We start from the raw sequence: 27,949 nt of genomic DNA, 5'->3' as shown, positions 1-27,949 counted from the left end.
AAATTGAAACACTTTCAGATTAATGGACTTAAGATAAATGGTTGCCATTTTCTGTAAGTAGTAATAATGAGCTCTAGCTTCACTACCTATCAGATACTAGATCTCACTCCCTATATCTTTATCTCACTTATTCAATCATTCATTCATTCAACAAATATTTATTGAGCACTAAAAATGTTCCAGACATTGTGCTGGACCTTGGAGGCGCAAGCACAATGCATAACGGAAGCCAAGGGCCACAGGTGAGCAAGAATGTGGGACACACCCCAGTCTAACAGGCTCAGGGTGACCAGGATATGTAATTTCGAAAGAAGGGGGTTAGTGACCATCACCAGAGGAGAGGTGGGTGGAAGGATGGGTGAAATAGACCAGGGGATTAAGAGTAAATACACTTAGCACAATGAGCACGTAGAATTGTCAAATCACTATATTGTACACCCGATACTAATATTTAACCTGCGTGTTAGCTGGAATTAAAGTTTTTAAAAAGAAGAAGTAAGAAGGTTAGGTTGGAAGTAGGAGGAAGCGTGATAAATTAGGAGTTTAGAAATGTAATCAAATTATGAATGGCCATGGAAGCCTTGTACAAGACTTGGGGGTTTATCTGCAGAGAGTAATGTAGCCAGATCTAATTTTAGAATTACTGGCTGCAGTGTGGAGAATGAATTGGATAGGAGCGAGTCTGGAGTCAGGGAGGCCGCTGCAAGCAAGAGACAATGATAGTCTGGACTCGGAAGGTGGTAGTGGGGACGGAAAGAAGTAGGTATTTAAGAGAGTTTTAAGATACACTTAGTTAAGACATTCCTGTTCTTGGTGATCTAATTAAGTTATATTCCTTCTCGAAGATGGCTATATGTCTTTATAACTGATTCTAAATAATGCCATTAAATAGTTCACAGCATTTTTTTATCCAAAGGTATTGATCCTGGTCGGACAATACCCACTGACACCCAGGTTCATTAATCATAATCATAATGGTAGCATTTGAACCATTTTCTCAGCACTCATGTTTTGGTCATGGTGCGAAGCATTTCGCATGGTTTATCTTGTTTGACATTCACAGTGGCCCTACAGGTAGATACTATTATTATCTCCCATTTTACGGATGGACGTGGAGGTTAAGTACTTTGCCTGAGATTACACAGTTTGTCAGTGGTAAATCTGTTGTTAAAACCTGGTAACTTGTTAGTTACTGGCACAGCTGGGATTAGAACGTAGACCTTTCCTGCATTATTACTTCCAAGATTTCTGTTGTGTGTTAGGGTTCATTTCTAATATGCTATGCAACTTCTTTTTGGCCCAGCCTTGTGTATAATTATATTTCTGCATAAATAAGATAAGCTACAGTTTGAGTGAACACATAGTAAAGAGTATTGACTATTCTGTTTTTTTTTTTCTTTCCAATTAGTTAGGGTAAAGCAAGTGTGAAAGGAAGTGGATGGTGAAGCATTTTGAGGAGGCGATCAAATACATATACATACTTTCTAATTATATATTTCCAAGCCAATAATTTCTTTGAAAAAGAATGTTTTAAGTGTGTTTCTTTACCATGTTAGGCCAGTAGATACAGAGAAAATAGTATTAGATCTTTTATGTCAGCATAAATGACAAAGTCTCAAAAAATTCACACTTGAACGCAATGGCAGAGGCCATTGGCAAGAGAGGTTATGTTCCTTTAACCAAGACAACTCCAGACAACCAGGATTAGAGCTGACTTCTAGAACCTCTGTTTGTGGACTGTAAATGAAGTGGCTGTAAGAGCGATTTTTTTGCCAGGAAAGCACTGGACTGCCAACTCTTACTAACAGTTTTACAAGAGTGGCCATGGCGTCCCTAGCAAAAATCACGGTCTTTGTTTTGAGAGAAACCGGGGTGGGGGGGGGGGGGGGGAAGAAAAGCACTGCAAGTGAACAAATAGTGTCCCTTTGAATGAGAACTTTTTCTACTTAAAAATAATATAATGAAAATATTTTTGTTTCTACAACTTTGTCTTGACACTTTATGTAGCATCAGCTTCTGAGAGATAACCGAGCTGAAAGAGGACACAAGAAAAACTGTTCTGTGAAAACAGCCAGCAGGTAAGCAATTCAAAATCACTTCTATTTCTGATTATATGTCTCTCTCTCTCTCTCTCTCTTGTTTTGTTTTGTTTTGTTTTGTTTTGTTTTGTTTTGCATACCAGTAGGAATGGGCTGAATTACAGTTGGGTTGACTCTGGTTCCAAAGAGTTTGAAATATTTTATGCATCGTTTATTAGAATATATTTCAAGATTACTAGTGATGAATAGAGAGACACCATTTTATTTCTATATTTTTTAAAGCTGGTAAAAAATAAAGAATGAATTTTAAAAAGAAAAGAAAGTTTCTGTTTCTCATAACTAATGAATATTAGGTCAGGATTTACAACAATCATTTTATTTTTTAATTTAAAAAAGAAGAATTAGTCTTTTTCCCCAAACTTGAATGGTACTTAGACCTTCTGAGAAGCAACATGTGTTTTTATACTAATAATATATAGATGAATATATAGAAAATATGTTGTTTTTAAGATGTGCTTCTAGATTCTTGTTCATTTTATATTGCTGAGTCAGTGTTATTTTTTCCCCTTTAACAGAATTATTATTATTCTCAGTTGATTGTTTCAGATGTACATTTTCCAATTTTGCATGTGGTGTCTCTGAAGACTTAATTTTTATTTAGATGAAAATGGCAATCGGAATATTGATCAGAACTACCGCCCTTAGATTTACACTTGCTCAAATTTTAACAGGATAACTGACTGCAGACCATTGCCTCCATGGCTTCCCATTGCTAGTGCACTAGCTGCTGTGTTTAACATTCCCAAGCAAGCAATACAGCTTTAAAGTACAACGTTGTACAAATTAAACTCAACTGAGAACCCACTAGCTTGCCTAAGTTAGGCAGTCAAGAACTGTCAAACATGTAAGTTGACCATCAGTGATAGTCAAAGGAAAACCAATACACTTACCCCTAAGAATGTGAGATCCTAAAATTGTAACCATAATCAGGATAAAAGGTACATGTATCAATTACAAATAACTATGGATGAAATATTTATGGAAATAAAATGAGCAGGCAGCAGATCACTATTGGCATTAATAGGCAAAGTTTAATAAAAGCCAGATAATCATCAGAAATGAGAAATATGATTATTAAAGAGGTAATCAGTGAAATGGAGATATGTCCACGAAATAGACCAGAATATAGCATAAAAACACAAGGAGTTGGAAAAATTAAAGAGTGGTTAAGAGACCCAGAAAAAAAGTCTAAGATATGTTTAATCAGAGTCTTTGATAAAGAATATAAAAATGCTTTAAAAAGGGGGAAAAAAGCATGGTATTTAAAGAGATACTGGCTAAGAATTCCCCAAACTGACAAATGTTACAGATCCACAGCTGCACATACAGAAAGCACAACTAATACTAAGTGGAATAAATAAACATAAACCCATACCTAGTAGTATATACTGTAGTACACCAAAAATAAGAGAAGATCTGAAAAGAATCCAGAAAGAAAGGATAAATTGTCTACTAAGGAATGCTAGCTATCCATCAGATTTCTTGGTAGCAACAATGAAACTAGAACACAGTGGACTAAGTGAACATAGATTGGCAACCTAGAAGAACACCTTTCCTGTGTGAACTTGAAGTAAACACATTTTCAGATGTTCAAAAACGAAGGACATTTACTACCAACAGACCTTGGCTAGAAGAATTTTTAAAAGATGTGTTTCCAAAAAAGGATCTCCCCAGGAAAGTCTGAGATGCAGGAATGAATGCAGAGCCAATAAACTGGTAAAGATTTAGGTAAATGTAAACAACCCTTGTCTATATAAAGTGATAATAACAATGATGTGTGATTCATGAGGCTTTTCAAAAGACGATCTAAAATAGTGGACATCAAGAGCATGTTAAACTGGCAGGAAGCAGATGAGTCGTTGCATGGGCCTGGGACGAGGGCCAGGGAGGCACTGGAGAGAAGGTTACCAGAGGGCATAAAGAAACTGTTGGGGTGATGAGTATCTTTGTTGTCTTGACTGTGACGATGGTTTCACATGTATATACCTATGTCAGAGCTTATCCAATTGTACATTTAACTGTGCATTTTGCTTATGTCAACTACACCTCAACAAAGATCTTCTCTAAGAAATTTTAAATAAAATTCCCTCTTGGCTTTCCATATCATTTCAAAGTCTTTATGTTGGCCATCAAGGCCATCTGTGATCAGGCCCAGCCCTTCGTTGCTTCCTCCCTGTCATCTTCTCCCACTTTACTTAGTCTTACTCTTCTACTCCTGCACGGTGGTCTTCATCCTGTTCCCCCAGCTTCCTGTTCCCCTAGCACACGGACCCCACTCAAGCCTCAGGGCCCTAGCACGTGCTGTTTGTTCCCTCTCCCTGCAGCTATCTTTATAGCTTCCCATTTCCGTCAAGTCTGTCTCCTCAGTGAAAAAAGCTCTGTCCACGGGGACCATTAGACTCTGCTTAATCTGTCTCCTGATTGTCCCTGTTCCCCTTCTCTTTAAGCTTCATGACGGCAGGCCTTTGCTTTTCATACTGGTGTATCCCCAATACCAAAAACAATGCCTGATGCATGGACAATAAATATTCGTTACAGGGGCGCCTAGGTGGCTCAGTCGGTTAAGCGTCCGACTTCGGCTCAGGTCATGATCCCCTGGTTCATGGGTTCGAGCCCCTCGTTGGGCTGTGTGCTGACAGCTCAGAGCCTGGAGTCTGCTTCGGATTCTCTGTGTCCCTCCCCCACTTGTGCTCTCTCTCTCTCTCTCTCAAAAATAAATAAATAAACTTAAAAAAATATATATGGAAGCAAGCTAAGAAGATGATGTAAAAAAATTATTCGTTACATAAAATACTTGTAGAATGAATTTAAAATTGAATCCGCAGCAGTAAAGTGCTCTGATGGAGTCCACGGAGGGGCCTCTACAGTTAGAGGGCCTGCCTTCTTGTTCCCACTTCTCCACTCACCAGCTGGGTGATCCTGAGCAAAATCCTTAGCCTCTCTGTCCCTCAGTTTACTTATCTGTGAAACAGAGAAGATGGTAGTACCTGCCCCATAACATTGTTGTGAGAAATAGATGAGTCAATGCCTGTAAGGCATTTAAAATGGAAGAGCTCAGATGTTAGCTTATTTATATGTATTTTTCCATGTTTCTTTCTTGAAAGCCATTTTCTTTCCAAGTGTGGTATTGTTACTTCCACATGCGTGTTTCCTAAGCACTTGTTAAATTTTATGTTTTTATTATATTTTTCTTGTACCTAGTTTAGAATGTCAAATCATTTCTATAAGACTTATAACAACGGACAGCAGGCCCGAGACCTGTCCTTCCCCGTTGTCCGAGTTTACCCTGCAGAAGAAAACACGTCCAACCCTTTTAGCCATTTCTTCTAGTATCAACCTAAATTACATGCTTATGTTACTATTTCTTGAAGTTCTTAGTTTGATACTACCTACTGACTTCCTGCTGTATGCCTTACACACGCACACACACGCACGCACACACAGTGTCTTCATTTCTCTCTCTCTCTCTAGCAGCTATATCATAATCGTCCGAGCAAATCAATATTCACTGTTTGCATTCATGTGATTATGTATGTAAATATTATTCATAGATGTATAATTTTCCTGTTGTCACGGAGATAGCTGTCTTGTTTTTCATTGCTTTGTTTTCTGTGTGCCTCACCCCAGTTCATCAACCACCACAAAGCAGTGTGGCTCCTCTCAGTTCTTTTTCGTGGTGGCATCCCTCTTGGAGCTGTTCATTTCTCAATCGATTCTAAACTGTTTGCCGTCTGGACCTGCTGCACAGCTGATATCCTGTGATGTCTCTTCGTTACCGCCCTGGGGATTTCCCTCGACTCTCCGACATGGGATTTCCCTGTTCCCTGGGTCCCATGCCATGATTTCTCCTGAGCTTTCTGAAAAAGAGAACAGTCGTGGTTAAATCTGTGGGACTTTGTGTGTCTAAAAATCTGTTTATTCTAGTCTTACACTGATTGATTCAGCTGGTAATTGAATTCTGATTTGAGAACCATTTTTGCCCCAGGATTTTGAAGGCATTACTCCAGTGCCTGTAGTTCTCGATGGTTTCCATTTTCTCTGCTCTCTTGCGATTTGGATGTTGGAGTGCCCTCCAATGATCCTCCAATTTTTCTTAACTTCTCTTTTATATATTGTTGTCTTCAAAGATTTCTGGGCAATTTTATCAATGTTATATCCCAAACCTTTTATTGATTAAAAAAAAAAAATTCCCTTACACTTTTCATTTCCAAGAGCTCACCTTGTTTCCTTGAACATTCATTTCATATATCCTCCGTGTCTTGTTTTGTGGATGCGGTATATTTTCTTGTGTCTCTAAGAGTAACATTTGTGCTCGGCACGGGGCAGTTTGTAAAGGTGAAATCAGCCCAAGGAGAGAAAGACTCACTCAAGTTTAATTTTTGTTACCAGTTTTATTAAGCGCAAGGCACAAAATTCTTCACCTTCCTTATTTATATGTGTTTTTCTCCGTTTCTTTCTTGAAAGCCATTTTCTTTCTAGTATTTTTAATATCGTCTTGACTTTTCTTACCCCTTTTGGATGACTGACTGCACTTCCCTTTCTCAACTTGTGGAAAATATAAAGGTTAGAAGAGAGAACTGCAAGGCATTAAATCAATAAATTTTAGGATCATTTCCTCGCAAAACATAGCAGGCAGGTACGAAAAGATAAATGCACAAGGGGTCTGCTGTTAATGACTCAAAGCTGAGATTCTGAGGCAGGCTCCTGGGGTGGGCAGTCCTCGCGGACGCTCTGAATGAATCCAGGGCCGTGCAGTGATGGCTGTCGCCTGTGGGGTGTACTACCTCTCACCCTCAGCTCCGCAGGAGAATCTTCAAGACCTCCATAGTGGGGTATAATGCGATTCGGTAGTGTTCCAGGTATCCAGTTTACCCTGTCTTTTTTTTTTTTTTTGGCCACATCCACTTTACTGTTCATCTAGGCTCTTTCAGTCGGTGATGGGCACAGGGCAGTTGTGTCTCTTCCAACTCTGAGACTTCTTTTATGGCTAACAGTACCCAAGAGGTGACAACCTATTAAAGTCTCCTTTAAACAACCAACGTACTTCAATAATTCCAGTCAGTTCTCTCAGGAAGCCCTACCTCATCGGCAGTGGACTCTGTCACGGTATCCTGCTCTTCTTCCTCCCGAAAGGGCAGTGTTCCTCTGGGTTCCCCAACTGGCTTCACACTCTTCACCCATCGCTCCCGAGCTTCAGCCGCCATCAGCAGTGCTCGGCATAACATGCCATTAATCATATCCACAGTTATTAATGAAATACAAACGTGTTTTCTTTGCTCCTGTGTTTGTTGTAAACATCGTTAACATTCTCCATCTTCTCAGTCATGATACTTAATGGGTCCTGGCATCAAACTTTGGACTCATTCTTAACATAGATATAATGTAAACTAACTTAAACTCAAATTATAAACAGAGGTATGATATAATCTCATTGATTCAAGCAATATTAGTGCCACTCATCTTCCTTTTAGTTTGCTGCTTCCATTTTTTATTCCCTGGGGGGAAGCCCTTATCCTGGAGCAGGTGTGTCAGACACTGAGTGGTGTGAAAATTTTTCACCATAACATTCTCCTCTTATATTCATTTGCTGTGATCCACCAAGATTTTGCCTCGCAGTGCTTGAGGTTAATGGTTTCCTGTCTTGCATTCATCTGTGTTTCTTATATATTTTTGATTATTCCCATCTGACATTTCCGTTTCATTAGTTCTAGCCGTGCTTCTATTTCTGAAGAGTTCTCTGTCCATTTTCACGGGGCACCTGGGTGGCTCCATCAGTTAAGCATCTGACTCTTGGTTTTGGCCCATTTCATGATGTCACGGTGCGTGAGGTCGAGCCCCTCATTGGGCTCCTCGCTGACAGCAAGGAGCATGTTTGGAATACTCGTTCTCCCTCTCTCTCTCTCGCTCTCTCTGCCCCTCCTCCACTCATACTCTCTCTCAAAATAAATAAATAAACTTCAAAAAAGTTCTCTATCCATTTTCTTACTGTGGCATTTAGTCTTAAGTTTATTGTATATTATCCCTCATCTAACGTTGAATGAGTGTCTCAGAGTCTCTTCTTTGTGTTGTCATTTTTACATACCCTAAAACCTTTGAAAACACAAATAAAAACTTAGGGAAACACAATTTTTTAAAAAAAAATAAATACATGAAAGCAGACACAATTTTAATTTTTTAAAACCACTACTTACTACGTATCACTGTCAATATTTAATAATTAACAGGCATAGTTTTTGAGTGGTCATTGCCTGCAGTAGATTGTTAGCCAAAATGAGACACACACTCACACAAATTCACACTCATTCACACACTCAGCTCAACCTTGGGGGCAGTGCATCTAAGTGTTTTATAGAAACACTAGTGACATCTAGATTTATTGCTTCAACCCATATCTTTCTCTTTAATTCCAGACTTGGTATCCAAGCCTTCCATTTTTTTAGTTCATTAGTCAAATATAATTTTATACTTCTCAAAGTTAGAAAGTTCTTTTCCTCTGCTTTCACCTCATTTAAAACTCCAATTAAGTAATTTCATATTTTCATATTGTTTCTAAAGCTTCCCAAAGCAAAAGTTAGTAAAACATACATTAAGTGATGCCTGATACTAAATGATGTACCATTCTTGAAAATATCTTGCTTTTTTTAAATACTTCTTTATGCTTATGATTAGTCTTTATTATTCTTTTAAAAAAATTTAATGTTTATTTATTTTTGAGAGAGAGACGGAGAGACAGAGCGCAAGCAGGGGAGGGGCAGAGAGAGAGAGGGAGTCACAGAATCAGAAGCAGGCTCCAGGCTCTGAGATGTCAGCACAGAGCTCGATGCAGGTCTCGAACTCATGAGCCTCCGACCTGTGAGATCATAAACTGAGCCAAAGTCGTCTGCCCAACCGACTGAGCCACCCAGGTGCCCCTGTAATTCTAAGACTCCATACAAAAGGATTGATAAACAAAAATTATCAGCAATTTTATTGAATTATTTTGATCATATCAGGGCCTTTCCTTTTAGATCTGGTATCTTTTTTTCTTTAATCTATTCTGATTCTTTACTTACATGATTTTTGTCATTTATTCTTCTGAGGCACAAAGGGCTAAATCATCCAACTGTCTGATATATAATTTGAAATTAAGTAAAAGCATTCTTATTGTTATTATTAAATTCTACTTAATATCTTTAAATGCCTTTTAAAAACATGTGTTAATTCACTTTTACTTAGTTCTTAGTAGCATTACATTATTTATTTACTTAGTGTCAAATAATTTGATAATCCCTGGATGCTGTTGTTCTATTTCTTATGTTAGCAACTAATAGTGAGAAGAAAGAAATCAACCTTTTTTTCTTTGCTGTCCTCTCCCCTGATTAGTAGTAAAGAGTCTCCTAACATGAAAATAATGACAATAGATTTTATCAGAAAAACAACAAATCCCATCACATTCTCTCATCTCTCTCTCTCTCTCTCTCTCTCTCTCTCTGTCACACACACACACACATTCATGTCAACTGTCTTCCATTAAGTTAGAAGAACATTCTTATTTACTTTAATACAGAGCATACTCATGTTTCCATGATGATACAGATCACTGTATTGTGTTCTAGCTGTAACAAATAGAATTATAGCTGTTCTTTATTTGATCTTCTAAAGATCCAGAGATGTTCAAGGATTGGGTTTGCTCAGTCTTCCCCATCATGTCATCTGGTATTGGAGAAGGAGATCTAATTTGCAACAGATATAAAACTATTTGTCATTTTGCAGGTTTGCCAAAAATAAATGAAACTATTAATCCCTGCATTTTTGAGCAGCTGTTAATAAATTGGGACAGGATAACTGTTCATTAGAGTGCTTGTTAATGACGTGGACTATATTTATTCAGTGTGCTCTTCACAGAAATGTATCGACAAAATTAAATACGTTAACAAAAGTAAATGATGCTTCATTTTAATTTTTAAGATGAGAAGTTGCCTATCCTATGTTAACAAATCTAGGATTTTAAAACAAATCCTTCTTTGTCATATTAAATCAATGATTCAACACCATATTTTGAAGCAAGTTATATCACTCAGCATTTCAGGTTTGATGTACCTTACGTTTATATGTCCAAAATAATGGTTTGAAACTGCTTTTAAATACTAATTTTAAAAGTAAAATGTCTATTATGTTATCATTTTTTTCTTTACAAACTAAAATTAACATTACATTTCATTGTTTTAAAAAAGTATACCCAATCCTACACCTAGAAGTGTATTTTGGAATTGTTAATTCATTCATATGTATGCATGAATGAACAGGTAGAATATTTTTACATATTCTCTTTAATAAGAATGTATACATTCCAAAGTTGTTCAATTGGAATATATTTAATTGCATATGTGTTCTAATTTAAATCTTTAATAGCTTTTAGGTATAGATATTTATAGTAGAATAATTGGAAATATACCACATATACAACATAAAATGATTTTTAAGGAATTTAATCCGTTTTATGCTATATGGTCAAATTATTATATTGTATTAAAAAAGGCACTATTCTTAAATTGCCAGTTCTCATGCCTCCTGTCCTTTTGGCATCTAGAAGTTCTGACCTTCCTTGCCAAAATTTTACACTAATGATTATGGATAATTATTTTAAATTGTGATTATACTAAATAAAGTTACTTATCAACCAATTAGAATTTTGAGAGATTGCTTTTCAGTGTAATATGAGTAATCCACACTGGTAAAAAAGGGATTTGCCATTTGGAAATATGTAATATGTCCACTGTATGGTAAATAAAAAAGCAATCAAGTACTTCCCGGTAAAACATGCATGACAATGGCCCCTCTTTCTTGAAATCTGGTAGATCAATTGGATGATTTCAAATGACTAAAAGTATATGCAGCCTCTCATCTCTAGAACAACAGTTGAATTTGGCCATGGTCACTAATAACGGAAAATAGCATGTGAAACCATTCCAGTGACCTGGACAAATAAATTTGTCTTGTGGAGTCCCGTTTCCTTCAGACAGGTGTCTGTTTCACAGTTGGCACTCTGCAAATTGGTCCTGTGATTAAATGGGCATGGACACAAAACTAACCTTTAACTCCCAAAGATGGTTCCCCTAGGAAATCATGAAGATACAACCATTTGTATCTCTATTGCCGCATGGGTTATAACTTCATTACGAGTACATTTGAGGATCTGCTCATCCGATGTGTCTATGTGCCAGAATACAACCCAAAACAACAAGTATTCCTAGTTGATTAGTAAAAGAATTACTGTGAAGGTTAATATTTTAAATCAGCAATACCATGAACAACAGCTACTGCTTCATAATCCGTACCTTACAAGCCTCCAGAATGAGCCTAGTAGATTCATCTGCCACACTGAAAACACAGCGAATTTAAAAATGCTATTTCAGGAGCACCTGGGTGGCGCAGTGGGTTAAGTGTCCAACTTCAGCTCAGGTCATGATCTCTCAGTTCATGGGTTCAAGCCCCTCGTTGGGCTGTGTGCTGACAGCTCAGAGCCTGGAGCCTGTTTCAGATTCTGTGTCTCCTTCTCTCTCTGCCCCTCCTCCACTCACACTCCGTCTCCATCTCTCTCTCAAAAAATGAGTCAACATTTAAAAAAAAAATTTTAATGATACTTTATGTCTATAGAACAGAAATTATATCAACTCTTGAATTGTGATATATGTAACTGCTTATAACATAACAGGGATCATCCTGAAATCTAAAAAAGTCAGTGCATATATAAGTAATTGGAATGTTTTATTTAATGTTCTATAAAAATATTCAAATATGAAACATTAACTATCACTTGTTTTGGCTGATTTTAACTACCTTTCAATTATGAGGCAACTTAAAAATAAATACAAAAATCACAAAACAATGTCTCATAGAGTTAGATCTATGTTTTCAAAAGAATCCCCTTCTTTATAATCAGTATTTTTTCCTTGCTCTTTCTCTTCAGAAATATTTTTTCATCACTCTGTAGTGATTTGTTTGTACGCCAAGATATTGTTGTGAATTTACCTTTGTTTACTTCATATACTTCTGATCAATTCCAACTCATGCCCAATTATATTACACTAAATTAACATAATTCAACAGATGTTGATATTTAAATGTTTTCTGGCATTCAAATCTTGGACAGCTGTCTTTGAGCTTGGGGAAAAGGCAAACATTTAGAGTTAAATGCTGAACATATGCTTAAATTACTAATTAGAAAGATGGAATAAAAACTATGCATTATCCTTTCTAAGGACAATAAACCTCAGATAGGGATTTCTGTAATCTTTTTACATCAAGTTACAGTCCAGAGGTGTACTCAGACTAGACGACATAGACTTCATGGGTAACTTAATTTAATTTCAAGTTTGATCACTTAAAAATTATGGAGAGTGTCACTAAGATTTGAAAAAAACTAGAATGACTTCATACTGGCAGTTTTAAGAATTGAAAGAATGCCTTTCACTTACAACGCGAGGATGGTAAAAACAGTTTTTAACAATATTTTATTGTGGAAAATCTATCATATGCAGAAATACAGAGAAAAACAGAAACTCAATGTGTGTCTCTCTCAACTGGCTTAGATAATTCTCTGTGTGGCTTATCTTGTTTCGTCTATATCCCTGCCCACTCCTTCCTCCAACCCCATAGCCCATCTATCATATTATTCCAACCAAAATATATCAGTATGTTTCTCTAAAAAGAACAACCTCTTTTAAACAAAAAGAAACCACAGTACCAATATCACATCTATTTTAAAAGCACTAATTTCTTAATGTATATGAAGATACACAGTTGATATTCACATTTCCCCAATTATTTTATAATCTTTTATTTTATACATTGTGTAAACTTGGATCAAAATGAGGTCTATCTCTTGTAACTGGTTGGTACACATCTCTGAAGTTCCCTTTGATTTGTAAATATCCCCTCCCTCAGCATTTGTTTTTTCCTTGAAAGTTTTTCATTGCAGAAATCAGTTTGTTCTGCAAAGTTCGTCTCCTCTGAGGACTGTTGTTGATTTCATCCACGTTGTGTCATTGCACATATTCTTGTCCCTTGTGTTTCCTGTAATTGACATTTAAATCTAGAGAATTGATTATATTCAGGTTATTTTGTTTGTGTGTTTTGTTTTGTTTGGGACAAGACTGTTTCAGAACTTCTCTCACTCCATGTCTCTTTCTGTGATTGATTAGCCACAGTGATCCCAGATCCATTCATTAAGGGTTACAGAATGGTGAGATGTTAATTCTGTCATTTTACTTTTGCTTATTGGTTCGATTACTTCTGTTAAAAACCGCCTCCCCACCCCCCCTTCAACTACTTGATTACTTTGAGGCACAGATCATGCAGGAAATGCAAGATAAATACTTGATCTCTTCCCTTTAGTTATTAGTTTTCAAAATTAATTGGTTCCTTACATTTTCTAAAAGTGACCAGTGAAACTTTGTTCTGTTTTGTTTTTAACTCATTTATTTAAGCACATTTGATATGTTTCAATTCATTAGTTATTATCCTAATTGATGTTAAAATTGGCCCATCTTTGAGCAATGGAAGATTCTTTATCCTAGTTCCTGAGTCTGTTTCCTGTCTACTAGTCTTTGCTTTTTTGCCATCTGCTACGTTTACATTTTCAAGGCTACCTTGGACCTTTTCTGGCCTACACCAAGAATCAGCCAATTCTTTAAGAACAGAAATAGATTCAGAAACTACAGTCTGGATGTTAGAGGTATTATTATTTCTAGCCCTTTTCAGTGAAATAAGTTAGGAGTAAAATAAATAAATAAATGAATAAATAAACAAATAAATAAAAATTTAAAAAAACCATATTGCCTCATTCTGATAGTCCCGGGTAAAATTCAAGACTTCAGTATTTTTGTACTTTCCATCACTGATTTTAATCTTGTTTTTCAACATTGAAAATACTACCTCTCAATAACACCATAATAATTACATTTGAGCCCTGAACCATGTGAGGAGGTTAGGGGCACCAACACCCTGTGCAGCCAAAAATTCTTTAGTAAGTTTTGACTCCCCAAAACTTAACTACTTACAGTCTACTGTTGACCAGAAGCCTTACTGATGACAGAAACAGTCGCTTACACATACTTGGTATGCTCCATGTATCATATATACCGTATTCCTATAATAATGTAAGCTAAAGAAAAAATGTTAAGAAAATCATAAGGCAGAGAAAAATACATTTATAATACTGTACTGTGTTTATTGGGAAAAAATCCCGTATAAGTGGACCCATGCAGTTCAAACCCATGTTATTCAAGGGTCGGCTGTCTTCATTTTATCTATCTCCTCATACACATATAGCAGTCTCAAAATCACCATATCATCATGACCACCAAATAAAATACTCTGTAAGGAGAGTTTAAATTTATTCTTTTTTCTGTTTGTTTTGTACTTAGTATATATTTCGCTAGGAATATATAGTCAATTCCTGTTTTTTAAAGTCACTTGAAATAGTTTGTAAGTATAGATACACCAATGTATAATTAGCTTCTTTTGTTCCATTTTAATATTGAGACTGCTTTTTTAAATATATTTAATTTTGTTTTATCATGACAAAAAAATGGTTACAGGTTCTGTAATCAAATCTCCACACACACAAAATTATTTTCAAAGAAGTCTAGCCTGTACCCTGTGGCCTCAACAGGGGTGGGTAGCTATTGTTCTGTTTTGTTCTCTATTTATGGTTTATCTTTCCATTGGCTCTTTGTTTTTTTCCACTTTTAGGATAAGCAAGTATACTTCGCTCCTTCTCTGTTTTTCCTTTTCCTTGCTGTTACTCGCACCCTGGTAAACCGTTTGAAACTCAGAAGGTTTTTTTTTTCCTAGTATTTACATTTACGTTAATACGTTGGGCAGAGGAGGCTATTTGCTGTTGGTTCTCTACTGTGACCTTTATTGAAGTTGTCTAGTAACCTCTTCTGCCCTTCTCATTCCTCTCCCAAGCATTGGATTTGAAGTAAATGATACTCTGCTAATACCTATAGTCAGTCAGCAAATTCCTTCTATTTTTCCTATATACTCTTCATTTCTTTCCGTTTTTCAGTGGGTGTGCTCCGTGTACATTGCCTGAAACATACAACCATTCGATCCTGTGCTGTCTCCTTAGTTTCAATTTTAGTTTTAGTTCTAGTTCAGTTCATTTAGCATTAATTCTACAAATAAATATAATGTTAATGATCCTCATCAGATGGGAAGTCAGTGTTTCTCTATTCTTTTTGTTTTACTCTGGAAGAGCTCATGGGAACAATATTCCTTGAGCTCCTGCAAGTTATTAAGGGGTTGTCCATGACCTGTATATGTAAAGGTCACTTTGGCCAGATTTATAATCCATGGTTCAGATCCTCTTTCCTTAATAAACAGGTTGCCCCATTGTCTATATAAAACATAGTTTTCAATGCTTGATAGAGTCTGTTTTTGTTTTTTTTTTTTCCCCACAGGTACAGTGCTCAATGATACTTTCCTTTTCTTTAATGCCCAAGAGTTTGACTAGACCGTATTCTGATATTGGTCATTCTAGGTGTTTTTTTGTTTTGTTCTGTTTTTCCCAAGGATGAAGTGTGCTCTTCCCATAGGTAGTTGTTGTTATTCTTGAGATAAATTTTAAGATTTCCTCCAATTATAATTTTTCATATTTATTTTGTTTCATTGCTTGGGCTTTGCTTCAAAAGTTTCTCTTACATATATATTGGATCTTCTTTGCCTATCTTCTGTAGTTATCACTTACCTGAAACGTTTTATCTCTTCTCTTATTGCCAGTGTTTTTATGCTTTGCATTTTCTATTTCTCATTACTTTCTCCTATTCTCCCCCATCCTATTTATTCACTCCTGTGTTCTAGTTTCATTTCTGAAATGATTTCTAATTGTTTTCTTGAAGCTGTCTTGTTGTCAGGGGTTATGGTTATACTGCATGTTATTATGTAAATTCAAAAAAATAGGGTTCCTGCCACCATATTTCTAGAATGTCCTGATTATGACTTTTTTCTTAGAATTACAGGATTCCAGGACTTCTTCATAACATACATATTTTTAAGTGGCAAATAAGTGATTGAAGTGATAAGTGGTCAGGGCTGCATTTCTCTAGCAGATCCATTGAGCAGGTCATGCTTTTCTAGTCTTTTAGAATAGTATTGTCCATGTTTCTTTAAAAAAATGTGGTTTCATGCACTACTTCCACACATATTTAAGGAGTTTTTTTTACCAAATGTATAAAAGGCACTGGTCTAGATAATGTGTTTGGAACCCACATACTGGATACAATCTCTGCATTCCAGGATCTTACATCTTAGTCAGGAAACCCTGGACACCATCCATTATTCCTTGTATTCTTTCACTCTCGTCCCCTTCATTCATTCTCATAACGTAGCCAGAATGACATCTGGAAAACCCAAATCTGTTTGTGTGTACTTAAAAATTATTAATGACTCCTTGTACAGTGTTCATAGGTTTTTAATTGGTGCAGCAACTATGGAAAAGAGTGTGGAAGATCTTCAAAAAATTAAAAATAGAATTACCATATAATCTCACAACTTCACCTCTGGGAATATATCCAAAAGAAACAAAAACACTGACTCAAAAAGATACCTGCATCCTCTGCCCTGTTTGTAGAAGCATTATTTATAATAGCAAAGACATGGAAACAAACTAAATGCCCATCAATGAGTGAATGGATAAATAATTGTCCATCTGTATGCACAATGGATTATGTAGTCATGGGGGAAAGGAAAGAGCAAGTCCTGCCAAGATGGATGGACCTTAAAGCCATTATGCTAATTGAAATAAGTCAGACAAAAAATACTGTATGGTCTCACTTAAATGTGAAATTAAAAGAAAGAAAGAAAGAAAGAAAGAAAGAAAGAAAGAAAGAAAGAAAAGAGAACTCATAGAGAAAGAGATCAGACTTATAGTTACCAAAGGCAGAGGGTGGGGAAGGTGGTCAAAAGATAAACTTCCAATTATAAGATAATTAAGTTCTAGGGATAGAATGTACAACATGATGACCACAGCTAACACAGCTGTATGATATATAGGAAAGCTGTTAAGAGTAAATCCTAAGAATTCTCATCACAAAGAGAAAAGTTTTTTTTCCTTTTTTCTTTTTTTTGTTTTCTTTTTATTGTAACCATGAAAAGTTGGATGTTAGCTGAAGCTACTATCATGCTGTATACCTTAAACTAATATAATTATGTATGTCAATTATTTCTCAATAAAAGCGTAAAAAAAAAAAAAAACATGCACACACAAATAAATAGATGGAAACACACACACGCAGATCCCTGATGGCTTCCCACTGCCTTTAGGATCAAGTCCTAAACGTGACTTGCAAGGCTTTTCTTGTTCTACCACCCTCACTATTCCAGCCTCATCTCCAAATACTCCCCACCTTGAACACTATTTAGCAGCTGCAGTGGACTTGTTTTAGTTCCTCAAATAAACTATGCCCTGTCTGCAGTAGAATTTAAGACCCATGCAAAGGATACAAAGTACTGTGGGAAATCAGCTTGACAACCTATGATTTGATATTCTGTGTTCTGTTGTATTAGCATAAATGACACATTTGTATGTTTGTTTATAGAATATATTTAGACCTTATTAGCTAATGATAAATCTATTATATTTCTTTATTTAAATACGTTCTGGTCCACGGAGTTTCTCTACTTCTTTAGGCTTATGATTGGGGGAGGAAAGGTGCAGAATTAATACAGTGTTCAGTTCGCCATATGCAAATTCCCTTTGTCTGTGGGAAATTGTAGTTAAGACTTACTGAGAACATACTGTGAGCCACACACTCATTTGGCCCTCATATCAACTCTTTGAGGTTGGTTCTATTGTTACCTCCTTTTTTTCAGATGGGAAAGGCAAGGCATAAAAATTAAGTAACCCACCCAGGTTCACCCAGGTTGTTAAATGGGGAAACAGCAACTGAACTTCATCTCTTTTGACTCCCGAATCCCACACTCTTAACCACTGTGCTGTATTGCCTCTCATGATAAGTGGATAATATGGGTAATAAGGACCAAAGACAGAGAATTTAAAGCATACTACCTAAAACTGGAGAAAACAAATTGCTCATCATTTTTACAGTTAACTACCGTAATAGCTAAGATTTCCTGAGTGTTAACAAAGCGTTTATTTTATCTCATTTAATTTCCAAAATTACCCTGTTAAGTAGATATTGTTGGTATTCGCATTTTACACGTGAGGAAATGGGTCAAATAACTTTTCATAGGCCAAATGCCAGGGGACTGACAAAGTGCTCTCTTTTAAAGTTAATCTTTGTTAGGGTATGTTCCCATTGGCATTTAAAGATAGTAGATCTGAATTACCAAAATGAGAAAGGTCTAAGATCTTGATGGCATAACTCATCCTGAATATAAGCTAATGCACTCCCAACTTTTCAAGTACAGTATTTCAATTGCATTGAATTGAATTGAATTGAACTGAAATGAATTGAATTGAATTGAATTGAATTGAATTAGGTGAATCCTGAAGTACTCTTTCTCTTGATTATTGAATATTCACATACATACAGCAGCACAAGCCTCCTGGTACCTTACCTAGCTATTACAGTATATTTCACCGTCCAGTAAACATTTGCTAACAAGTGTGTAAAACTTTTATGTCCACATTGTTCATTCATCTGTCAAAAACTATCATGGAAGAGAAGGAACCCAAAGCATACTTTTCATAAAGTTACACTTAGCAAATTAAGCAAAATGTAAAATTATGTAAAAACAGAAACACTTTTATATCAAGGTACCTGCCTGTGCTTTAAAAAGCTGACTTACACGTATGGGCTTGATTTTTCACATATTTATATCCCAAAGTCCAAGATAGGGACTGTGTAGTTTTGTGGTTTTTCTATTCCCATAAGTAAGCATTTATTTATTAGAGAAATTGGAACTTCAATAAAAATATTGATTATCATAAAAACAAGTTACTATCAAAACTCTGGCATGCCTTGTTAAAGTTTATTCAATAATTATTTAAATAAATGCCTGATGTTGGCAAGGCTTGTAAGTGCTAAGGGAAATTTACTTAAAAATATAAATCAGATGTGGGCCCCACTGCATTCAAGGAACATACCGTCTAAGTTGAGTATTGGTTCATATAGATATATAGCTGTAGCTTAAAATAGAAAACATTATTTTCTCCAAGGCGTGAGAGATCATTCTGGCAATGCAGTCAGGTAAGGCTGCATAAAGGAGGTGCCATTTCAGCTGAGTCACAGATTCCCAATTGAATTCCACAAATAAACAACAATGTAACCTAAATTCAAGTAAGTTTGTATTAAATGGTGACGCTCTCTGCCATCTTCCAAAGTAGTAATAGCTCCATATATCTCAGAAGCTTCAAACATTCTGGCCTGTTCTTAAAATATCCAGTCTTTATTACCTCCTCAATATGGAGGTAAAAGTGGAAACCACATCTTCCTTTGCTCTTTAGTGGTCCTACTCCTCAAATGTCATTTACAGCACCTGGAACCATGATATTCCTGTAAGCCCCCTCTCAACAAGTAGTCATGGCACACTTTCCAGAACATCAAAGCAGAGCTCGGTCTTGAGCCCGTATCTGCCAACTCAACCACACAAGTAAATTGTAAGCTCTATTGAATGAGCAGAGCCCCTCAACTTCAAAAACTACCTTGGAAATGGATCTACATTTGACTCCAACTCTGCATCAGAGCAGTAACTTTCTGACTGTGGCTGCAAAACAGTCCAAAGCTAGGGGTACAGAGAATTACAGACAGGTGTTTTTCCACTGAATTCACCTATCACGTTAGATAATAAACTGATTAATTTGGTCAAACAGGCCGCTTCATTCTTTTTTTTTTCCTAGAGAATTTAAAATCACTGTGAATGGACAGATTCACTGAATTTATTCAAATTTGTTGTGTGCAAGGATGTGTCATCACCTCCCACACCTCCATATGTTCTAGCTCCCCATCTTGTTGAATTGCTCACAGAGCCCCGAAGATGGCCTAAGTTGTGTGCACTTCAGGGCCCCTGTATTCTTTAGATGCCTTCTCTCACCTAGGGGCCTAGGCCTAGCTTTGGAATTCTCTTTGAATATTGAGTTGAAATCATTTTCCCACATGATCGGTAGACTTTAACCCCTAGAAAATGAAAGCCGTATCTTTTTTATTTCTCAATCCTGTTTTATGGCATAGGGCATGGCATGCATTACATTTTCGGTAGACCTTTATTAAATACAGTATAATAAACTAAGTTGACTGAGGTAGTATGGTGTAGGGGGGAAAATGATTCTTTTGAGGCATGCGTGCCTTGGTTCAAATACAATGACTTCATTTTCTGTTTATGTGATTTTTTTTTTTTAATTTTTTTTTTCAACTTTTTTTTTTTTTTTTTTTTTTATTTTATTTTTGGGACAGAGAGAGACAGAGCATGAACTGGGGAGGGGCAGAGAGAGAGGGAGACACAGAATCGGAAACAGGCTCCAGGCTCCGAGCCATCAGCCCAGAGCCTGACGCGGGGCTCGAACTCATGGACCGCGAGATCGTGACCTGGCTGAAGTCGGACGCTTAACCGACTGCGCCACCCAGGCGCCCCTGTTTATGTGATCTTTGACAACTAACGGTGTCTCTGGACCTCAGGTGCCTCAGACCATGATAGGTTTTTGTGAGGATTAAAGAAGATAAAGTATGTGAAAATATTTAGCATAACACCTCGTATGTAGTTGGCACTCAATAAGTTTGGATGTTCCTGGTAATTCAGTAATAAATTCTAAGACTTAGGAAACCAAAATGTATTCAAAGTAATAAAAAAAAAAAATAACAAAATATATTCTGGCCTGCCCTTTTAACTCTATCATTCCCTGAAGCTGGTGAAAGAAAGAAATTCAGGACGTCTGGTCCAGAATATTCCCTCAGAACTGAATTTGAAGCCTGGTTTACAGTCAGAAATAGCAAATAAGAGAATATAGTAAGAAGTCAACTCAACAAACGTATTCATGTGTTACATACTGCTCTTGATGAAGTCAATACAAAAATGAGTAATGCATGGGCTTCACTCAAAAAACTTAAGAATATTAGGAATATGCTATAGTTTTATTAATATAAAAATGACAACCATAACATCTTAAGAAACATTGTATAGTATCATAATCAGAGAAAGAATGTGGGATTGTATCTGAATCTATAGTCTGAATTCCCAGTTCTTTTATATAAGATGCAAGATGTTATCAGGATCAACACGCCAATTTTTTACATATAGACACATATCTTCTTGCATTTAATGGAGATTTTCAAAAGAATCATGTGGGGGGGACACATGGCTGGCTCAGTCAGTAGATCATGTGACTCGATCTCAGGGTTGTGAGTTCAAGTTCCACATTGGGCATGGAGTCTACTTAATTAAAAAAGAGAAAGAGGCAAGAATCATGTGTATTTTGAGTAACTTTTAATCTCTCCTAAGAGTCAACCCTAGCTTTGTTGTATCATTTTTTAAGGAAATTAGAATAAGTTTATTGCTGAAACTCTGTACTAAATGTCAAAGATAAACAGATTCCAAAAATGTATACTTGTAGCTAGGAAATGAGTAAATTAAATCAATATCCATTTACTAAGTGCCTACTATTTCCTAGGTACTATGGTGTGAAGAATAAAAGAATACTCCAAGATGCCTCAAATATCTTAGATTCTGCTTGGAGAGACAATATCCAAATTTGAACTCAGGAGAAATGAATTTTCCTCAGTTTCCCCAAAGAGGTAGTCTGCTACCCATAACCCTGTGGACTTAATACGTTGTATAGTCATTTCTTGTTCATGCGTTTCCTGCATTAGGATGTGAGCCCCTTGAGGGTAGAAGACACCTTACTCTGGGTTTTTTTTTAGCATCTAGTGGAATACCTGATTCATAGTCAAGTTTCGTTCATTGTCAAATGAATGTTTTTAAGTAAGTTTAAGTAACACTTCAAGAAAGTGGAAGTGTTATCACAAAAAAAAAAATGCATGATTGACTGCCAAGTGAAGTGTTAAGGAAAAAGTTTTTACAGTAGTTGAATTTGTTTTAGTTCAGTAAATATTGTGCTTTTCCTATATGACAGAAGCAAAGTTAGGTTCTGTGAATTACACCTGTTTCTTGGCCTCAGGTTGTCCCTGCATATTTAGCTGCAGGGACAACCTAAATATCCGAAAACAATTTGAGGCCATCCTATGATAAGTGTAACAGCAGAGACAAGCAGAGATTTGTATGAGATATAGAGGAAAAGCTCTTGGAAGGATACTGAGGTAGGGAAAGTTTAGAAATAAGAAAGCACGTCTAGGTTTAAGGGCCCTGGGAGAACTCTGAAGGGAAAAAGATCATACCCTTAAAAATGGGTGGAATTAGGAAACATGGAAAGGAAGATTTTTCCAAGTGGGTAGAATCCATTGCTCTAGTGTTAGCACATATACCTGGCCTTGGTTGACTCGCAGTTCCTTAAAAATATCTGGAGGACTTGGACAGATATGGGAAGCGTAATGCCAGCACCATGAAAGCCCAGATGTAACAGCAGTTATCCCAACCAGATTTTTAGAAACCGTACTGAATGGTTTGCTCTATGAAAAGTTTTAGCTTTCCTGTAGGTGTGAGAATATCCTCACGTACATACCCTCAAAATGTCCTCATAGCTACCTGAGTTGTGTAAGACAGTCACCAACATCTTTTAAACAAAGGTACCCTTTGTTTAGAATGATACAAGAGGTACAAGAAGAAGCTTTTCAAGGAGCTGTTTAGGGATATGGAAGTTGCATTTATTAATACACACAGGACCCATCTCATTAGAATAGCAGACCCTCGGGGCTTTAGATAAAGCACAGAACATACCACAAGGAGGAAGTAAGATTTCTATGAAGTAGGAAATACCAAATACAAGCCAAGAGAAAATCTGAGACACTGGGCTTCAGATTTGCAAGACTCTCCTGGGTTTTTATTGAGTTTTGAAATGAAACATGAGTACATAGTCTTACATGCTATGGCACATTTAAAGCAAACAGAATCAAACACTAAAGAAAAATTTAACTTTTCTATTAACTACTAAGACAACCTATTTGTGTATTAGAAATGAATAATTATATCCTCATTGTAGCATATTGATAGTGTTTGAATGTCATGAGTTTATAATGTCTTTATTTGGTATCTGTTGAGGAACATCTGGCTATATTACACCATGAAGTCCTCTCATCAGTCTCCCTTCACTGTGTGATCCTGGGTAAATTATTTAACTTTTCTGTGCCCTGGGCTTCTTATCTGTAAAGCGGGGATGAAAATAATAATAATAAATGTAGCAGCTAACAGTTATTGATGGCTTAGTCTGTGCAGGCACTGTGCCTCATGTTTTGCACAAATAATTTGTAAGTAAAATCTTCAGATACACCTTTGAGGTAAGTACTAGTTTAATCACAATTCTTGAAGGTAAAGAAAATGAGGCAAAGAGGGATTAAGTAACACGCCAAAGATTGGTAAAATACTCCTCCAACATTCACAAATAGGGCGACAAGTAGGCTCTTTTGAGAGACCTAGAGGCGAGAGAGAAAATGGCGACCTCAGAGGGTTTCTGGACCACCTGCAGGTTCCCACCACCTCCTCCCTCATGGCAGCTGAGCCACTGGAGCACTGCTGTGGGAGTCAGAACAGCCCTCGACTGGCTGGGCATTGCAGCCGGTCCCTGTGCCCCCCAGAAGCCTCCTGACGCCGCCGTCCCTCCCTCACACTTGCCGCCACTGCTGGGAGCTACGGGAGGGAAGTGCTTCTCATCAGCACCGCACCCAGGCCCATCAGAAGCTCAGAGTAACCTTAGCTCCGTGGCAGCCACCAGCCACTAGCTACTGTAGCAGGGCAAAGCAGACAGGGAAGAAGTAGGTCTGGACTTGACCTCTGACGTGGGGGAAGAGACACTGGCAGGCCAGATCACTGTCCAAGGGGCAGCGTCTCAGACAACAGGTGATCGGAGGTTATTGGACACAGGGTCAAGAACCGTCCCAGCAGGTAATAGGTGAGCAGAGACAGGGGCCAGGCGCAGCTGAGGTTTGGGCAAGGGTCTGCCAGCAGCCTTAGAGATGGCCTCAGTCACCAGGTTGCATTTCAGGGCCAGACTTGGAGCATCTGGGGAGATCCAGGCATGACCTAAATCCATAAGAACTAAGATACCGGACATTTTATGATGAGTAGGTTAAGTCCAGAAGAAAGCGAGGGCCCAGTTACTGGGACACAAGTACCAAGTTCAGCGCACTGTTTTAAAACATCAACCATCCTTTGCTAAAGTCAGGATTGGGAAAGGGGCTTGAGGCACAAGGTGAAGTCAAATGACCAAAGCCGTAGAGAGAGAAGGCAGCAGAATCAAGAAGTGGTTGAGCGTGATGGACAATACCAAATAAAAAGGGAGCTTCCTGTGCAGGAAGGGGCTTGGAAAGAAAACACCATTAAACACAAGGATATAATGCAGTCTTCGTAGATAAGAAGTACTTATGCTTCATGGTAGTTGATACTGAATGTGCATTTTGGTACAGAAGACTGAGATATTGATGTTAACTCCTTCAGTTTAATCTGTTGAGACATCTTGAGGAGAGGGTAATTTGGATCTAGAAGAGGAAGCTCACAGAGAGCGGGATTTTCCAGCCCCGTACTTCTCTCTGCCACCAGATTACTCCTCCAGTGACACTGCAGACCCGCTTCATTTGTGTGCAGCTGATGCCCTGTCCAGGCTTATATTTTTCTAACTGACAGTGAGTGTTCTTGCCAAATGCCAGGGCCCATAGTCACATCTGTTTGTCTCTCCTCCGCAGCTTGTCTGAGGCTGCTTGGGAACACATCTTATCCAGAGGGCAGCTTTAACTAGGCCTAATTCTCTGAAAAGCCTCTATTTGTAAATGCATACAATGAAGAGACAAGTTCTTACTCTTTTCTCTTTAATATTATTGTGTTTCACACTGCCTGCTTCCGTCCCTGTCAGCCCAGGTCGAAAGTCAAGCTTTCAGGCAAGGTGGTTTTCACTGGGATTTTTTTGGTTTTGCTTTTTTTTTTTCCTGTTTTTTTACGTTTTTTTTTTTTTCCTTCAGATAAAATGTCCAGTTTCCTACCACCACACCATTTAAAGGGATGTTGGGATAAACCAGATAAAGTCCATTTCAAAAGCAAAACAAAACAAAGACTCTCTTTCTGAACTCTGCTTTTCTAATATTTAATAGGAAAACTTCCAGAATTAGTACATGGGAAACCATGTTTCAGATCATAACTAGGTGACAATACTTAGTAATCCAAAACAAAACAACATTATTCCTTTGTCCCTTCCACTTAAAGACATATTTGTTTATCTCTAATGTTGAAGGTGTCAGTAGTTAGAAAGTTATCAGGTTTTGATTTGTCCCCTCTCTTCACTGCAACCAAATACTGTTAATGGAAACAAATATACAGACATAGCTGATTGGTAATTTCCTTGCAGCGCCTTACCAAAAAAATCTTAACATTATTCTTAAGAACTTAGGGTCTTTTCATGGAAAAGTGTATTATCATTCTTCAAAACACCACCACAAAAAACAAAAATTGCCAACTATCACCTTGAGTAGTAAGCCAAGTGTTCTGCTTTGCAAAACCAAATGACTCATTTAGACCAAAGCAACAAGGTTGCCTTTGAGACATTCATTGATTTCAAATTAAAAGGTAACCGCTATGTTTTACATTAAGAGTGACAACCAAATAACAGAGTAGACCTTACTTAGTGTTGTTTGTAGCAACTTCATTGCACCTGTCTGAGGGAAAAGGGGGGCGGACAAGCCTAAATGGGGTAATCTTACTGATCAATAATCCAGATCTCTGAATGTGTTGTAACAGATAGTCAATTCCTGATAGAATTACTGAAATGCAACCAGCTTGTTTTCTTATGGTTCGGGTCTTCAGGTTCAATGTACTGACTTTATTAACTTTAACTTTATTCTCCTTGAATGTTTGTCTGTCTCTTCTCCTGTATGTAGCTCTGCTGAGGGTGGGGAAGAGGAGTTAAAGGAAAATTCCCATTTCTTCTGCAAAGATACCCAAAAGGGAATTTGGGCCCAGCAATGAGGAGAAATGTTTAAAAGAAGGAGTTGTTCCTGAGGTTTGTTTTCCACCACGTTTGTAAACAGGCCTTCCTAATAAGTTTTAATAGTGTAAAAAAAAAAAATGATAAAGGTTTAAAGGCAATACTGACATCGGAGAATGATTTTCAAGCAATTGGAAGACTCCTGTTACATGCATTAGTGCGAGAACAATGTAAATGGAGGCCAGCAATGGTAATAGTCACAGTGAGCAGCTACTATGTGTCTAGACCCTCCAGTATTTCTTCTAATTGTTTCTAAAAATGTATTTCTTAAGAGAGACACTCCTGGCTAATTTTCTTTAGCTCAGTTTGAGCTTTAAATGTATCTGAAAGTAATGAAATCTGGCATAGTTGTTTTTTGTTTGTTCATTTGTTTTGTTTTTGTTTTTGTTTGCTTGTTTTTTTAATGCCAGAATCAGGACTTCTCATGGACCACCTGCCCATCCCTGCCCACCTCCTCTCTGAGATAGACTAACACAAAGAAGTTCCGTGGTGTTATTCTCAGTCATAACAGAAGGGAGACCTGGGAGGCAATGTGTGTCTAGATTTTGCAAACCCTCTCGTCAGTCTCAACTCTGGCCAACCCCGCTGCCTACCAGCATCCCAGGATTCTAATCTCTTACTAAATGACCTTTGATGACTCCACATCAGCTATAAAATTCAGATGCCTCCATGGGGGATATGTGGCATATATATGGCCCATGATCCAACCCCAGTGTTCTTTTTCCTTCATATTATGTAGTCCCTTCTTGAAACACTGCTCCCCAGACGTCCTGAGCTACTCCTAAATCTCTGACCCAAACAAACTATCATTTAAAATACTTTCAGCAACAGGTGTAGGAAACCTAACCAGCAATTACTTAAACTAAGGTTATTTATGTTTTGGGGGGTTTTGTTGTTGTTGTTATTGTTTGTTTTTGTTTTTTTTTGGTGTGGGGAGGGGGGATGCTTTTTGGTTACTTTTTTTTTTTTAATTTAAATTTTAGTTAACATACAGTGCAATATTGGTTTCAGGAGTCGAATTCACTGACTCCTCATTTACATACAACACCCAGCGCTCATCACAAGTGCCCTCTTTAGCACCCATCACCCATCTAGCCCCTCTCCCACCCACCTCCCTCCCATAAACCCTCAGTTTATTCTCTATCATTAAGAGCCTCTGGTGGTTTGCTTCCCTCCTCTCTTGCCCCGCCCCTTCCCATATGTTCATTTGTTTTGTTTCTTAAATTACAAGTATGAGTGAAATCACATGGCATTTGTCTTTCTCTGACTGACTTATTTCACTTAGCATAATTCTGTTTTAGCAAGAGGATCAGAAGTAGATGGTCCGTGGGCTGGTTTTCACAACTCGACAACAAAAGGGCTGTGCCTCAGAATGCAGATTCCCACTTTATTCCCATTTTCCGAATGGTACCTCCCCCTCCTTCTCAGCTATTCCTGATATCTGAGCCTGTCTGGTATATGCTCTGCAGAAGGTCAGTTTTACTGCAGTCTTTCGCTGGAGTGGGGGGGGGGGGGGGGGGGGGGGGGGGAGGAGGGGGGAGGGGCTGGGGGCGGTGCTCAGGAGGGATCAAAGATGTTAAAGCATAATTTTGGACAAAAAGATAAAATCGTGACTCTTTCACAAATTAAAAAGAGTGTGTGTTTGAGATATTATTTAACTCATGAGTGAACGAGGGAACCAGGCAGATCTTATCAGGGCTTCAAGGGAGAAGTCAGAGAAGCACAAATTTATAAAGAGTAAGGAATGGGGACATAAATGTGCAAA

General features: G+C 37.5%; 1 protein-coding gene across 3 annotated transcripts in view; it reads left to right on the top strand.

Annotated features, from left to right (window-relative positions):
* GPATCH2 (G-patch domain containing 2) overlaps positions 1-27,949 on the top strand; it is a 180,633-nt gene that overhangs the window by 132,332 nt on the left and 20,352 nt on the right. For 2 of the 3 annotated variants that reach the window (XM_049635215.1, XM_049635216.1), the window contains exon 8: positions 2,008-2,078. In XM_049635215.1, the coding sequence (XP_049491172.1) occupies positions 2,008-2,078 (71 nt within the window). Of the gene's footprint in view, positions 1-2,007; positions 2,079-21,711; positions 23,409-27,949 lie in introns of those variants that run through there. The other variant, XM_049635217.1, reaches the window with a different exon arrangement.

The sequence above is a fragment of the Panthera uncia genome, chromosome F1 (genome assembly GCF_023721935.1).
Source record: "Panthera uncia isolate 11264 chromosome F1, Puncia_PCG_1.0, whole genome shotgun sequence".
NCBI classification, from domain to species: domain Eukaryota; kingdom Metazoa; phylum Chordata; class Mammalia; order Carnivora; family Felidae; genus Panthera; species Panthera uncia.
The sequence above is the reverse complement of the archived record's forward strand: the minus strand, read 5'-3'. Positions and strand labels throughout refer to the sequence as shown.